Consider the following 14,898-nt stretch of genomic DNA (forward strand, 5'->3'; position numbering starts at 1 on the left):
GCAGACTTTCTTAATTCCTCCGGGCATTCATGCATTCGTTCCGGACCTTGTGCGTTTCCTACGCGGCGTGTAGGATTTGTGTTTGAGGAGTGGGGTCTGTCGGAGTTGAAAAATGGCTATTTTCTTTTCCTGAATACTCATTGACACCACCACCCCTCCAAATTCGGGCCATATTCGTTCCTCGAGTGTTCTTCCTTCGATCTCCCTGACTTCGCAAGCAGGGAACAGTGAGTGCAGAAAAGATCAATTTCTGGGCGATGACAGGCCGTGGGGGGGTTTAGCATCAGACCGCGTACTACAAAAGGACTGTGAGCTCACTGGGTGATGGCAACCTTCCCTTAGCTACCCCACGACAATGTGATGCTCCTTGCCCAGGGATTCCGTGAGCCCTAAGCACTTTCACTTAACCTTATGATAATTCTTTGTTATTAACTAGCATTTTCTATAGGTTCCCCCACCCCCACCCTATTCACCCAACTAACTGCCTGGAACAGATGACCCAGCCTAGTCTTACCACAATCTCTGTCCCCTCTCTCGGTGCCTGCAGAGCCCACTGCGGGAGAGCGCAGACCGACGAGCCCCGGCGCTGAGCCTGGATCCTCAGCAGAGCCGGGCAGCGCAGCAGCTGCTTTGCCTAGCCCGACGTCCCCGCCTCCTACCCTCTCAGCCTCCGCTGGAGAGACCCCCAGCCCCACCATTCAGCGCGCAAGATACCCTCCAGGTAGGTCTGAAGCCCTTCTTCCTCCCGAGCATGGGAAATGGTGGGGGAAACCAGCACCCAGCAGGCAGTCTGGTCCACTTGCCCAGTACCAACACAAGGCTGCTGGCCCCGGATTTCACAGCACAGGTGGCTTCCTGGCACGAAGCTCCGCTGTATACCACACCCTGTTGCTACCAAGCGGAGCAGTGAGATTACATGAACCATTTGTCAAAATTATGTTTCCTAAGAAGAAAAGCAAATACCCCAAAGAGATTAGGATATTTTGTTTTTTAATGGCTTTATTTTTGTCCCTTTATATCCAACATAGTCATTTAAGGAATCACTTGAAGAGATAGGGGACATTTTTATTGGTCTAAAACTCAAATCATTTGTGGTGCAGGAGTTTGGATGACTGAGGCTCAAAGACAAGGAGAAACCCATGTGGACTAAAGGCAGAGATGTAAATGTAAAGGCCTCAGATTTGGTTTGTACAAATTTGTTAAAGGGATGGGAAGAATCAGGCCTGTGTAGGCACCGATGAGACAGGGATACACTCCCCCTCCTGCTGGAGACTTCAGAAAGACAAAGAGCAATAGGGGATGGACAAATGTCAGATGACTCTAAGGGACGAGTCCTGGGGATGCGAAGAGAGGGCCAAGATGGAAAGACTCGGCTGTGTTCTTTCTTTTAAATGATCAGTTTTCATTTCAGTCTAAGAACTAGACTCCAAGATAAGCAAGCCCTTAGCTTCAAGCTAGCTCCTAAGGCCTCACTTGAAAAGAAGGCAGGCTTGAACTGGCTCCTCCTCACCGCTGCTTCTTCCAACAGGCCCTCATCACCCTTTTTCAAGTCAAGATTTCAACCCATACACGCATGACTCAATCAGATTTGGAAATGTGGGTAAGAGAAAGATGTCAAAGGAAATGTGAAGCACTGACTAGCTTCTCTGTTAGTCACACCTTCACACACTGCACCCTCCAAGAAGTTAAGCACCTGGGTTTCCTTTGCCTCGGAAAAACCAACCACCAGAAACTCCCCATGTAACCACTTTGATTTAGCCATAAAAAAGGAAAATTATTAGAAAAATCATTCACTAGAGCCAGTAACTATCAGGGCCTTCTCAGCCACCCCAACCTCTGTGACTATGTAGCAAGCGCCTCAAGATACCAGCTGCCCTGAGGGCCCAACCGAGGCAAACTGGCAGAGAAAGTGCACCTGCTTTGAAATTGCTCTTTTCCTTTCCTCCCATCTTGAGAAAATACCTAGACTAACTCGCCTGTTAGAAGAGCTGTTAACTGCTGTCATAAAACGGCTCTCATCTCCCTAGATCAGAATATCGTCTTAGTCAGAACTGGGAGGTGTCTACATACATGCATCCGCGCACACAGTATCGTAGCGAGCAAGCAGGTTTGGTGGGTGTGCTGTGTTGCAGCTGATCTTTCTCTTTGCAGATGGCATCAACTCCCCCGAGTCCATTTCCTGGGCCTACAAGCCCACCCCACCACTTCAGCTGGCTGAAGTCATCAGTAGGGGTCCAGTTTGTGCAGGCTGCTAATCCTGTTTGGAGGAGTGGGTGGGAAGCAGCGACCACAACTTGTGTGGGCAGCCTTAGTTGGCACTCATAAAATGTTAGCATGTCACTGCCTCCCTTGTCCCACACGGAACATCTTTTTCACCAGCTCATGGGTTTACAAATTAATGTGTGTAAGTCGGGGGGGGGGGCGGAGGCAATGGCCTCCTTCTAACCCAAATGAACTAACAAGGCATTCGCTTCCTTTCCCTTGGCCCTGCCTATGGCTAGGGAGACCACTCCAGTTGGTTTTTAGGACTTCAACTTTTTTTTTTTTTTTATTCTCTGGGCTTAGGAGAGAAAACATTTGTATCCAGATCTGGTGAACAGAGCAAGGGAGATCTAAGTCAGCCCCAGGAGGTCAGGTTCCATTGTCTGTGGCCCCTTTGTCAGTCAGGGACTCAGCTGCCTTCCCACCAAGGAAGAAAGTAAGCTTGGGGCACTCAGTCTTTGCCAGCAGGTGGGAGAGGATGCCACTTCCTCTGTTTCCTGATTCAAGAGCAGTGAATCCAGCTGGCAAAGGAGTGTCGCCTGGCTTCTGAGCCCTTGTCTCCGTCCCTGCAGATATGCCCTGCGTGCAAGCCCAATATAGCCCTTCGCCTCCGGGGTCCACTTACGCCACGCAGACGTATGGCTCGGAATACACCACAGAAATCATGAACCCCGACTACGCCAAGCTGACCATGGACCTCGGTAGCACAGGGATCATGGCCACCGCCACGACGTCCCTGCCCAGCTTCAGTACCTTCATGGAGGGCTACCCCAGCAGCTGCGAACTCAAGCCCTCCTGCCTGTACCAAATGCCGCCTTCCGGGCCGCGGCCTTTGATCAAGATGGAAGAGGCCGTGAGCACGGCTACCACCACCACCACCACCACCATCACCATCACCACCACCATCACCAACAGCAGCAGCAGCCGCAGCCGTCCATTCCTCCTTCCTCTGGCCCCGAGGACGACGTAGTGCCCAGCACTTCCATGTACTTCAAACAGTCTCCGCCGTCCACGCCGACCACGCCAGGCTTCCCCCCGCAGGCGGGGGCGCTGTGGGACGACGAGCTGCCCTCCGCGCCTGGCTGCATCGCACCGGGCCAGCTGCTCGACCCGCAGATGAAGGCGGTGCCCCCAATGGCTGCAGCGCGCTTCCCGCTCTTCCACTTCAAGCCCTCGCCGCCGCACCCTCCGGCGCCCAGCCCAGCGGGCGGCCACCACCTCGGCTACGACCCCACAGCCGCCGCTGCGCTCAGCCTGCCCCTGGGAGCCGCGGCTGCCGCCAGCAGCCAAGCTGCCGCGCTCGAGGGCCACCCGTACGGGCTCCCGCTGGCCAAGAGGACGGCCGCGCTGACCTTCCCACCGCTGGGCCTCACAGCCTCCCCTACTGCGTCCAGCCTGCTGGGAGAGAGTCCCAGCTTGCCATCGCCACCCAACAGGAGCTCATCCTCCGGCGAGGGCACGTGTGCGGTGTGCGGGGACAATGCCGCCTGCCAGCACTACGGGGTCCGCACCTGCGAGGGCTGCAAGGGCTTCTTCAAGGTGAGAGCATGCCTCCTCCAGGCGCTTCCTCCGCTCTGCAGTCAGGCCCCTTGCTGGGGCATCTAAGTAGGAGTAGCAACCCTCTTGCCCCCTGGCCAGTATGAAAGCTCACTCACTGCGCACTCCTATTCCTAGGCTAGAACTTCAGACCTTTCTTTCTCGGGGCTTTTACACTCAAAGTCTCGAAAAACAAGCTGTCCATGCACTTGATGGGTCGGCCCCAACCTCTTGACCTGACATTGCCTTCTGAGTGCTTTTTTTTTTTTTCTGAACAGGAACTTCTGCAAATTCTCTAAAGGATCCAAACTTCAACAATGCCCAAACATCATCATCCCTTCCTTGTACACCCAGAGTGCCTGAGAAAATAGTGCCTGTATGTCAGGCCAGGGCATTTGTGTCTCAATCTTCACAGGAAGAACTGCTAGTCTAGAATTAGTCAGATTTAAGATTGAATTTTGGCCCGGCGTTGGTGGCCCATGCCTTTAATCCCAGCACTGGGGAGGCAGAGGCAGGAGATCTCTGTGAGTTCAAGGCCAGCCTGGGCTACAGAGTGAGTTCCAGGAAAGGAGCAAAGCTCCACAGAAAAACCTTGTCTCGAAATAAGCCAAAAAAAAAAAAAAAAAAAAAAAAAAAAAAAAATTGAATGAATTTTGGTCGCTCACTGTTTTTATTCAGTGTGCTTTGAAGATAGAGGATAATTATGCTTGTTCCTTGAAGAAGAAAATGGAGGTTCAGAGAGGTCATTCAACTGCCATAGAACTCATACTCAGAGAGTGAGGTGGATACGGGAGGTCAACTCATATCTGTGTGCTCCCAACATGCCTCCTTTTCCTAGCTCTGCAGTGGCAGAATTGGGGTGGGGGCAAACTGGCTAGGGGCATTTTGGGACAGCTTCCTTCATAGAAGGGTAGAAGGCAGAACTCAGGCCTTGCCAATCTACCCGGTCCTCTAGGAACACTTGCCTCCCTGCATGTGTGCACACACAGTACCCACGTTGATCATTCTCTCATAGACACAGTGGAGGATTTTACATTGGGAGTGTCACCAGCCTTCCCATATTTATCAGCAAAAAAACTGAACCCTAGAGAAGCATCCCTTGGGCGGGCGGGCTTGTGCAGTGAGTGACGTGCCATAGGGACAGCTGGCTTCTTTGACCCTGGAGTTAAGTAGTCTTTCCATCCCTGGTGTGTGTGTGTGTGTGTGTGTGTGTGTGTGTGTGTGTGTGTGTGCGCGCGCGCGCACGCGCAGGGGAGTAAGCCACCTTACTTATTCTCTTGTCTTCCTTTTGTCATTGAGTCTCAGACAGTTCTAGAAACTTCTGTCTTAGTCTCCTCACATCCTGACCTACTGATACTTCAGGCATGCGCAGACCCACACAAATTTCATAGGCGAAGTGGAATGCTGATTGGGTAACTAGGATTTGGGAGGCAAATAGAGTATATTTAGGAGCATGCTGGAACTGGGGCTGGAAGATTCAAATAGGAGTCCTAACTTGTCACCACCTACCAGTTTATAACACTGGACATAAGTCTTCTTCCTAGATCTTAATTTCCCAGCCAGTGGATCAAACTCAGAGAAAGGCGATATTAAATAAGATATCAACATATAAAAGCACCCACTTCCTAGTCTTTAAAGAGCCATAAAACAATAGTTATTAATGAATGAAAACTCGAAAGTATTTATGACAATGCACATGTTTGTAGTTGGACATGTGACAATGAATATCATGTCACTCATTGAATTCTCTAGGTAAATGAAAGGATGCTTGGATAAAGATGCTGCCATGTCCAATGCCCCACAGACACACAAGCTGATGGCAATTTAAGGGCAGAACTTCCTTTTAATAAGCCATTCAGGTTAGCCTCTGTTTTTTTCCCTCAGTATTAAGGACTGAACGGGGGGCTGCTTTGTGCTTGCTAGGCAGGTACTCTACCACTGAGCTAGAACCCAACCCCAGGTTAGCCTCCTCCCTTTTTCTCTCTTTCTCCCCCACCCCCAGTTACCTACTCAAGAGTCCCAAAGCTACTTCCACGTAACTACATTTCTTTAGTGGGTTTGATTTTTTTTTTTATAGCATTTCAGTGGAAATGCTGAAGGGCAATGAACAGTCAACAGGAAGGGAGAAAAGAAAGACACTCCAGTAAGCATTGAATGAAGACTCTACCATAGACCCATTCCTAAATCAATGAGAATTCATCACAACACAAGAGTGTAACATCCCGAGTCTAAAATCGTGCACTAACCCTTCCCCAACAGCTTCCCTCTTCTTCAGCATTCCCTTGAAAACAGATCTATAATTGAAAGGGTGGGGGCAGGCTGGGGTAGGACCACCACACGGATCTGTTAATTAAGGGAACTGGAACCGGATTTACCCAGTGGCTTTCTACCATTAAATTGAATTCTTTAAAAATGTGACATGAAGTGCAGTTAATGATGGGAATTCGGTGATTGAACTGTAACGATCTCTCTGTCCTTACACGGTGCACACACACACAAATGTGCGGAAGGCTTCGGGTTATTGGGAAAATGCATACCTGAAGCAAAATGCCACAAGTGCTTAAATCAGCACGCTGCCTTGAGGACAGTGAGGAGAAAGAGTGCTAGGAAGGATGGGCATCTGTGAAAGAGTGCGTCATTCAAAGGCTCCTATCAATACAGACAGCTATCAATACAGAGAGGGAGGTGCTGAAAACCCAGAAGTCTTTCAGAGTTTTGCATTTAAACCCAGCAGCCATGTCTTAGACTTGGCATAGGTTGGGGATTGCATATATATAAAATCATTCCTTTACATGAAATGAAAAGGTGACAGGGTAAAACTGAAACTTGGGAAATAAGAAGAGTGGAAAAGAAAGGATAAAAGTAAAACTAGAATTCTGAACCCAAAACCATCACTAAGCACAGCTTACCTAAACTTCTTTCAAAACATAGCCCAGATTTCCCAAATAAATTCAGTGTTCTGCTCTGGGCAGAGTTGTGTAGGTCCATGTCCTTTCAGAACAATCCATCCTCAGTGGTAAACATGCAACCATTTGCACAAAGATTTTCATGGGTTTTTGTTTGTTTTCTTAAAGCATCATTTTACATTTGGAGCATAAGATTACGTTTAATTATTGCTCTGTGTGTTATTCCAAAAGTCTATGTGATTCAGAAAACTGTGATGTTATTTTTATCTCCAATATCAAGTTTTATGATGTGTCTTTGACAATGTGGTTCTTTTTGGTGTCTGTAATAATAGTCATTTATGAAATACTGGGATGTATATGACTTTCATATTTCTTTTTCTTGTTCTTACCTGGCTTTGGGTTTTCTTTCTTGGGATGATAGTGATTTTTCTACCCAACTTTAAGAATTGGAAGTCAGAAACAACCAGTTTATTATGTGTATCCTTTAAAAGATAAAGTGAGCTAAGTAGTGCGAGCATGTGGATTTCTTTTTTAATTAAAACATGATTTCCTATTTGTTTTAGAATGAAAACATTATTTCCTATATATTTTAGCGAGACAGACCCTGATTTTGTTCTGTACGATTTCATCTCTATTGAGAAACAAAAATCAGTTATTGCGATAGATGGCTTACAATAGTGATTCCATCCATAGGACAGCCCAGATAATTCTGATTTTATTTTAATAAGGTCAGCAATAATCAGGGGAGTAGAACAAGTAGAAAATTGTTCCCAAGGGGATATTAAAAGTGGAGATAATCTAATCCTCTGAGGTACGATATGTTGACCTGGTAATTTCAGATATGATTTTATCATTCAGAGTTGGGTGCCTCCTGAGACTCGCTTCAGAACAACCCAAGATGATTTTCACTGTCAGCCAGGAACACTAATAAAATTGTTTTTCCTGCAGGCTAGCGTGTTAGGAAATTAAATTTATCTAATTATACAAATTGCACTGTCGCTTTTCACATTGTAATTAAAATACATCTTGTCAGGTCTTACCTCTTTCCAGAAACTATTAGTTGACTATCTCTGTATTATATTTTCTCAGAGAACAGTGCAGAAAAATGCAAAATATGTTTGCCTGGCAAATAAAAACTGCCCAGTAGACAAGAGACGTCGAAATCGATGTCAGTACTGCCGATTTCAAAAGTGTCTCAGTGTCGGGATGGTGAAAGAAGGTAAGGACATATGCTTTTCATCCAGTTTGCTTATGCATATCCTCAAACAGCTAAATCTGCTAATATTTACATTGAGGCAGCACGTTTTCCTAGTGTCTCTTTCTTTCAAACATTTTCTTTTTAATGGTATTTATATTTACACTAAAGTAACATTGAGGACTGCTTATTCTAATTTCTCAAAAATCAATTTTTTAAAAAGCCATTGTTCTATTTGAGAAGGAGATTTTCAGAGCTAACATGTAAGTATGGGATATTGTTCCCCCTCATTATTTCAACTTTCACTCAATCACCGTTGAGCATTATTCCAAACTTAACACTGCTTTGAAATGGTGGATCTCATTCATCATTGCCAAACTCTAATGTGTTTGGATTCCTTTTCGTGATTTATGCCTATTCTGAATGTGATCTTTAAACACTGGTTTCTTCTCTCTCTGTGTCTCATCAGTGGTGCGTACAGATAGTCTGAAAGGAAGGAGAGGCCGGCTGCCTTCCAAACCAAAGAGCCCCCTACAGCAGGAGCCCTCGCAGCCTTCCCCGCCATCCCCTCCGATCTGCATGATGAATGCCCTTGTCCGAGCTTTAACAGATGCGACACCCAGAGATCTTGATTATTCCAGAGTAAGTTCACTAAATGCTCTTGAATGATTATGCTACTCCATTCATGACAATAGTAACCAGAGTTGATTGAAGGACTGTGCCTGGTACTGTGCTAGTCGGTAGCCTACCTTTTCTATAGTTTTCATTTCACTTAGCAACTAGTGCATTCACTGTACCAAATAATCTTGGCCTGATTGACTCTCTAAATGCCGTAACAATGACCCTGACAGGGCTACACCTGCCACACGTGTGTTTGCAGGATCCCTGGTGGTGCCAATGAAAAGCTACACAGGTGAACTACAATTTGTAGTTCTTTGATGCTTTAGAAATTGTGACTGTTGTGAACAAACCCTCTGGGTGAACCCCAGGTTATCCTTAAGCAGGCTACTCAATTGCATCCTCATTGATTAACTTGCTGCTTATCTGGGGGGATGAGACCCTGGGAGAAGCGAGCCCTGGCCTTGGCATCAGGGGCATCAGGAGGTCTGGGACGGAATGCTGCCTTTTCTGTTTCCTGCCTGTGTCACCTGGCTCCTGTTCGTGACTTTCTCCTCCCCACAGTGGAAATGATTACCATATTTAACACCAGAGGAGGGTTCTGAGCATCAGTCACACAAGGATGAAAAACCATTTTGAAAAACATAAATGATTACCAGTGTTGTTATTTCAGTCAATCAAAACATATCAACATTTTAATTTAACATAGGACATCATAAAAAAAAAATCTCACCAGTATGAAGCCTGCAAATTTCTCTAAGGGCCATAAAAGACTTTTGAGAAAAATTACAGCATGATAAGGCCATTTTTATAGGACTTTGAAAAGCAGAATTCTAGTAAAATAGAGTCAGTACAGATGGAAGAGGAGAAAAAAAATAGTCCTAGTTACTGAATAAGTCTTCATGTTAGACACTGAATCATACTGTCTCATGCACCCTTGAAAGAGCTATGAGCTGTCAGGGGTATTACCTCCACTTGAAGACAAGCTTAGAAACACAAATGAAGAAAGGCCAGTGTGGGGATCTCCCATTGGCTGATCTGACTGCCTTCCCCATGGCTAATTCAGCATTTCCAGCATCTGGGTGAATGCTTGGCAAGGAACAGGAGTATGCCTTTGCTATGTGACCTCCTTTGAGGTTGCAGTGTTGACAGAGATGATGGCATACATGCTGAGAGCCCCTTGCCCCCCTCCCTACCCTCATCCTAGGCAGCAAAGCCTTCTCTACACCTGATCACAAGCCTCCCTATAAGTAGCATGGTAGATCCTTAGCACCAAAGGTTGAGGACTCTTATTCTGATTGTAAGTAGCAGCTCTTGATGAAAGTCAAGTCTCAAATAGTATAATGGTATAACAGAATAATGCATTGACTAAGGGCTGAGACTTTGAAAGCAGGCAAGGCTAGATGAAAATCCCATTGCCCACATTTACTAGCTGGGTGACCTTGAGAAACTGATCTTTGAATGTCTCAGTTTCCTCATCTTTCTTATTTGGTAATATTGTCTGCTTCCCAAGATTGTGAAGATTAAATGACATTTATGATGACATTTGTCAAAACTTCAGCATGTTACCTTGTATGTCATTACTTTCATCAAACTTTTTACTCTGGCCATTTATCAGATGTGCTAATAAGTATAGACACGACACAGTCCAGTGTCATGTGGCAACACCGTTAAGATAAGTAGTATTATCCCCATGGTCCAATAAGGGAATCAAAACAAAGAGAAGTGAAAGAGTTGACTGGCCCAAGCAAAACACATCTACTAGAGGTCAAATTAGGAGTCATACTTCACAGCCTCTGATTGCAATGAGGGTGGGAACTGCTATTTGGACATGAAGACTCTCCTCCCCCAAAGCACCTCTGCCTCTCCCTCTGCAATTCATCTTTATCAATGAAGCTTATAGGTGCTGCTTTAGCTAAAACTGTGGCATGCAATCTGGCATTGTCCCAGGGCATTTGCCATTTTTACTAATGGTCAGTCCAGAAAAGTTGCCTCCCCCAGAATGATGTTGTATCCCCCAAACTATCTAATTATCAGTCTCCATGGCCTAATTTCTCATGCAGTGGCAACATCTCCCCAGTATGTTGAGTTGTCCCAGCTGGGAGCTGTCTCTACATTGAAAAAAATCAATCCAGTGTGTTTGCTTGTCTCTGCACTGTTCAGTCTGTTAGTCTGGAGTCATCATCTTCATCAACAAACATTTATCCAATTTAATTGTTAGCTTTGCCCCAAATACAGATTGCCAATGCCAAAGTCTGGGTCATGCTGATGCTACCTACAAGGCCTAGCTCAATTTTACAAAGCATATTTATTTTAATTGCATTGTTTTGGAATCAGGTTGAGCTTCATCGCTTGGGTTCTCCTGCATTTAGCTAGCTCTACAAAATTATCAAAAATTGGACCAAAATCAACTAAATTAAAAGACTTTTTAAAAAATACAGTGAGCTTTCATCAAAAACTTGGAAGAAGACACAGGAGCATGCTGATCACATTTGCAGATGACAGAAAGCTGGGAGGAATCTGCTAATATGATGGATGTCAGTATCAACATTCAGAACGATCTCGACAGGTTGGAACAGGAAGGGCTGAAACCATCACGAAGAAAGTTAACAAAAATAAATGTGAAGCTCAACATTTAGATTTTGTTAAAGGGGAGAGCCTTGGCTTGTCAGTGGTTCATTCAGGAGTTTATTCCACAGACACTCAGTATGATCCAACCGTGTGTGAGTATGTGGAAGCAGGGAGGGGTGATACATTACCTGCTGTGGTAGTAGAAGTATGGGACCAGAATTCAATTCCGTATGGTCCCATGGACTCTGTCCTTTCAGATCACACATCAAGGATTGAGTCAGATCCAAGACCAGATTTAAGGGGGAATGTAGCTACACTGTTTCTGGAGACTTGTAAGAGATGGTTGGAGAAAGAGGAAGATATATAGACAGGAAGGGAGGCTTGTAGGAATTAGGTCACTCTCACTCTCTTTTTCCTGTATCAAAAAGAAAAAGAATACTTCTGTTCCCTCAGGCAATTCTAGAAGAAGAAGGTGGGGTGGGGGTGGAAGGGCCTGCCTTCAAAGCTGCTCTGAGGGCAGGTTCGCCGATCTGGACCAACGACTGTCAGAGTGAGGTCAGCAAACCAAGGAGTAATCAAGGACAGCATATGACAGGATTCTCCACAAAGGGAAAGGTTGTCTGCATGACATTAAGTCCTTTCCAACTCTTAAGACTTTATGATCCTGAGGTTTACTTTTTGGTTCCTTAATGTAAGCACTTACTTGCAGAAATAGACAAGAATGTGTATTTTGTATGTGTATGTATGTATGTATGTATGTATATATACATACATACATACATATACATATAACTTACATGATTATGTAACATGACTTTCTTATCTATCAAAATACTAAAATTGGGGCTAAGGAGATGTCTAAGTTGGTAAAGTGCATACCACCCCAGTGTGAATACCTGAGTTCAAATCCCCAGTAGCATACATTTGAAATTCTAGAGCTGGTGAGGTGGTAGTGTCCCAGGATTGCTGGGATTTGCTGGCCATCCAGTCTAGCCAATGGTGAGCTCCAGGTTATATGTGCGATTCTTTCCAAACATAAAATGGATTAGGGAGAGGAATTGGGGGTGAATATAATGAAAGTATATTGTATGTGTGTGGTGGTTTGAATAAGAATGTCCCCCATAGAATCATATTATTTGAATGCTTAGTTACCAAGGAGTGACACTGTTTGAGAAGTACTAGGAGGTATGGACTTGTTGGAGTAGGTGTGGCCTTGTTGGAGGAGGCATGTCACTGGGGATGGGCTTTGAGGCTTTAAAGAACCAGGCCCAGGTTCTTTCTCTCGGCCTGCAGATCAGGATATAGCTCAGAACTAGTGCTCCAGTACCATGTGTGCCACAATGCTCCCTGCCATGTGCAAACCCCCAATTAAATGCTTTCTTTTATGAGTTGCCTTGGTTATGGGGTCTCCAAAATAATAGAAAGTGGCTAAGACAATGCATCTATGACATTTTCAAAGAATTAATATTTTTCAAATGATTAGAAAATCTTAAAGGTGGAGAATTGTCAAGGAACTCACAGGACATTGGCCTCTGATCTCCACACACACAGGCATACACACATATGTTTATACCCTTACATACAGATACACAGACACACACTTAAAACAAAAAGTTGATCAAATAGGCAAGATAGCTCAATGTAAAGGCTTTTGCTGCCAACCCTGATGACCTGAGTTCAATTCTCAGAACCTGCATGATAAATGGAGACAAACAAACCCCACACCATGGCACTGGAGTGCCCACACACATACATACATACATACATACATACATACATACATACATACATACACATACACACACACAGATAAATAAATAAGAAAAAGAAAAGAACTTCCCTAAATGTGACTTTGAGTCAGACACCATCGTAAATATTTTCACATAAGCCCTCAATCCTGCCACCAAAATTATAATGTCAGTACTTTATTTAAAGATTGTCGTTGCCTGAAATTAAGCTTGCATAATACCATCCCCTTAAAGATTTATAATTATGAAATCACAGCACTGAATGACCTTGAGATCATCTAAGACAAACCCCTCCTTGCTGTGTTTTCAGAGAAATAAATGAAGGCTCAGCAGGGGTAATTCTGTGGCCTGAGACTGGTGTCAGGGCTGAGATGAGATACAGTCACTCAAGGGGATGCCTCTGTGTCATCATACTATCCCTGCTGGTTAATGACAATTTACTAGGTTTTTTTTTAAAGTAGAAATTTTATTTGATTTTTTAAAAAACTACAATAATAGTAATATGCATTTATATTATACCATCATGTTTATGGTATATTATATGGTAGTATTACATCATTTTTATTATGTTTATTTTTTATGTATTTGAGTGTTTTCCTGTGTGTATGTCTGTATACCGCATGGGTACCTGGTGCCCGCAGAGGTCAGAAGAGGGCATCTGATCCCTTGGAACTGGAGTTAGATGGTTGTGAGCCCTCATGTGGGTGCTGGGAGTTGAACGTCGGCCCTCTGAAAAAGCAGCAAGTGCTCTAAACCTCTGAGCTATTTCTCCAGCCCTTTATCTTTTTTAAGAAAATCAATTCATTCAGAAGTAAACACAAAGAAACACGTTGTTTTCTGTACATTGGCAGTCACCCCATCCCTCTCTCCGCTACTGATATTAACATCTCAGTATGTATTCATAGCTTATTGTATGTTAGACAAGAAGTTGTCCTGTCAAGTTGAGCCTGACAGTTGATGTGGCCAATACAATCTACTAACAGTACTAGCTGCCCCCACCCCCAGTGATTAGGTAAATAGAGAAAGAAGAAAGCGTCTGCCAGTCAGTGCCTTTGAATCTCCATGTAGCAGGATATGTGCCTTAAAGGTAGAAACTGAGTGAACCCTCTTCTCCCTGAATGTGGAAAAAGGGAGGATTGTGTTCCAAGTCACAGAGGGAGTGAATGTTTTAAGAGGCCAGGATGAGCACTCCTGAGCTCTGTGACGCATTCCTGGCTCTGGAGCCTTTACTTCTCCTGTGGGCCAAACTTCTCTCCCTCAGAAATGAGCTCAGATCATTGTACATCAGCGCAGTCAAAACATGTCACATTTGATTTGTTTCTACCCGCGATGCTGCTATTCCCTGCCCCACAGTTGCTTTTAATTTAGCAATACGAGTATATATAGATACCGGGCTTGGCTTCAGCGCCTGCATAATTACTAATGAGGAAATATACTTAATGTCCTCATTAGCTGGTCATTCCAAGTATTTTTTCAGCACGCTAGGATGTTTTCTGGTAATCCGTGCCACTTAGTGCAGTAACAGACTGCAGCTACGAGAACCATTGCTCACATCAAACCAGACACCAGCAAATGTCACTTAAATGCTAATGAGATAGCCTTAAGACCCAACATGGCTACCACATGTTAGACTTACAGAGACCACAGCATGAAGGCTGCAAAATACTGGTTTCAAGACGCTTTGGGGAAGACAATTCACTGAGTGGCATCAGCCAGCTCCCACCACGAAGGCCTTCAGTTTGAATGGTGAAGAGGTTAGACCAAATGCACTGCTGTGATCCCTCCTAGTGCTCTTATTCCCTAACCCTCCCATCACTGCAGCTGAGCTGCTACCTAGAGTTACACTATGAGTATGGACCAGAATCTCCCTGGTTGTGGTACCCAGACTACCTCCAGGCCAGCATCTCCCTGGGTAGGGTACCCAGACTACCTCCAGGCCAGCATCTCCTTGGGTATGGTACCCAGAGTGCCTCAACCCCAAAGAATGGCAGTGTTTGCTTTAACATGCAGGTCCCTCCTGCCCTCCCCTCCCGCCCCCGGGTCACACCCAGACCTATTGATT

General features: G+C 45.0%; 1 protein-coding gene across 1 annotated transcript in view; it reads left to right on the forward strand.

Moving 5' to 3' along the window:
- The first annotated feature begins 542 nt into the window (after positions 1-542).
- Nr4a3 (nuclear receptor subfamily 4 group A member 3) overlaps positions 543-14,898 on the forward strand; it is a 34,200-nt gene continuing 19,844 nt past the window's right edge. The window contains 6 exon segments of the mRNA XM_037202596.1: positions 543-721; positions 1,529-1,600; positions 2,835-3,107; positions 3,110-3,801; positions 7,794-7,923; positions 8,369-8,541. Coding sequence (XP_037058491.1) covers positions 2,837-3,107; positions 3,110-3,801; positions 7,794-7,923; positions 8,369-8,541 — 1,266 coding nt within the window. The 5' untranslated portion in view covers positions 543-721; positions 1,529-1,600; positions 2,835-2,836.

The sequence above is a fragment of the Peromyscus leucopus genome, chromosome 2 (genome assembly GCF_004664715.2).
Source record: "Peromyscus leucopus breed LL Stock chromosome 2, UCI_PerLeu_2.1, whole genome shotgun sequence".
In the NCBI taxonomy this organism is placed as follows: domain Eukaryota; kingdom Metazoa; phylum Chordata; class Mammalia; order Rodentia; family Cricetidae; genus Peromyscus; species Peromyscus leucopus.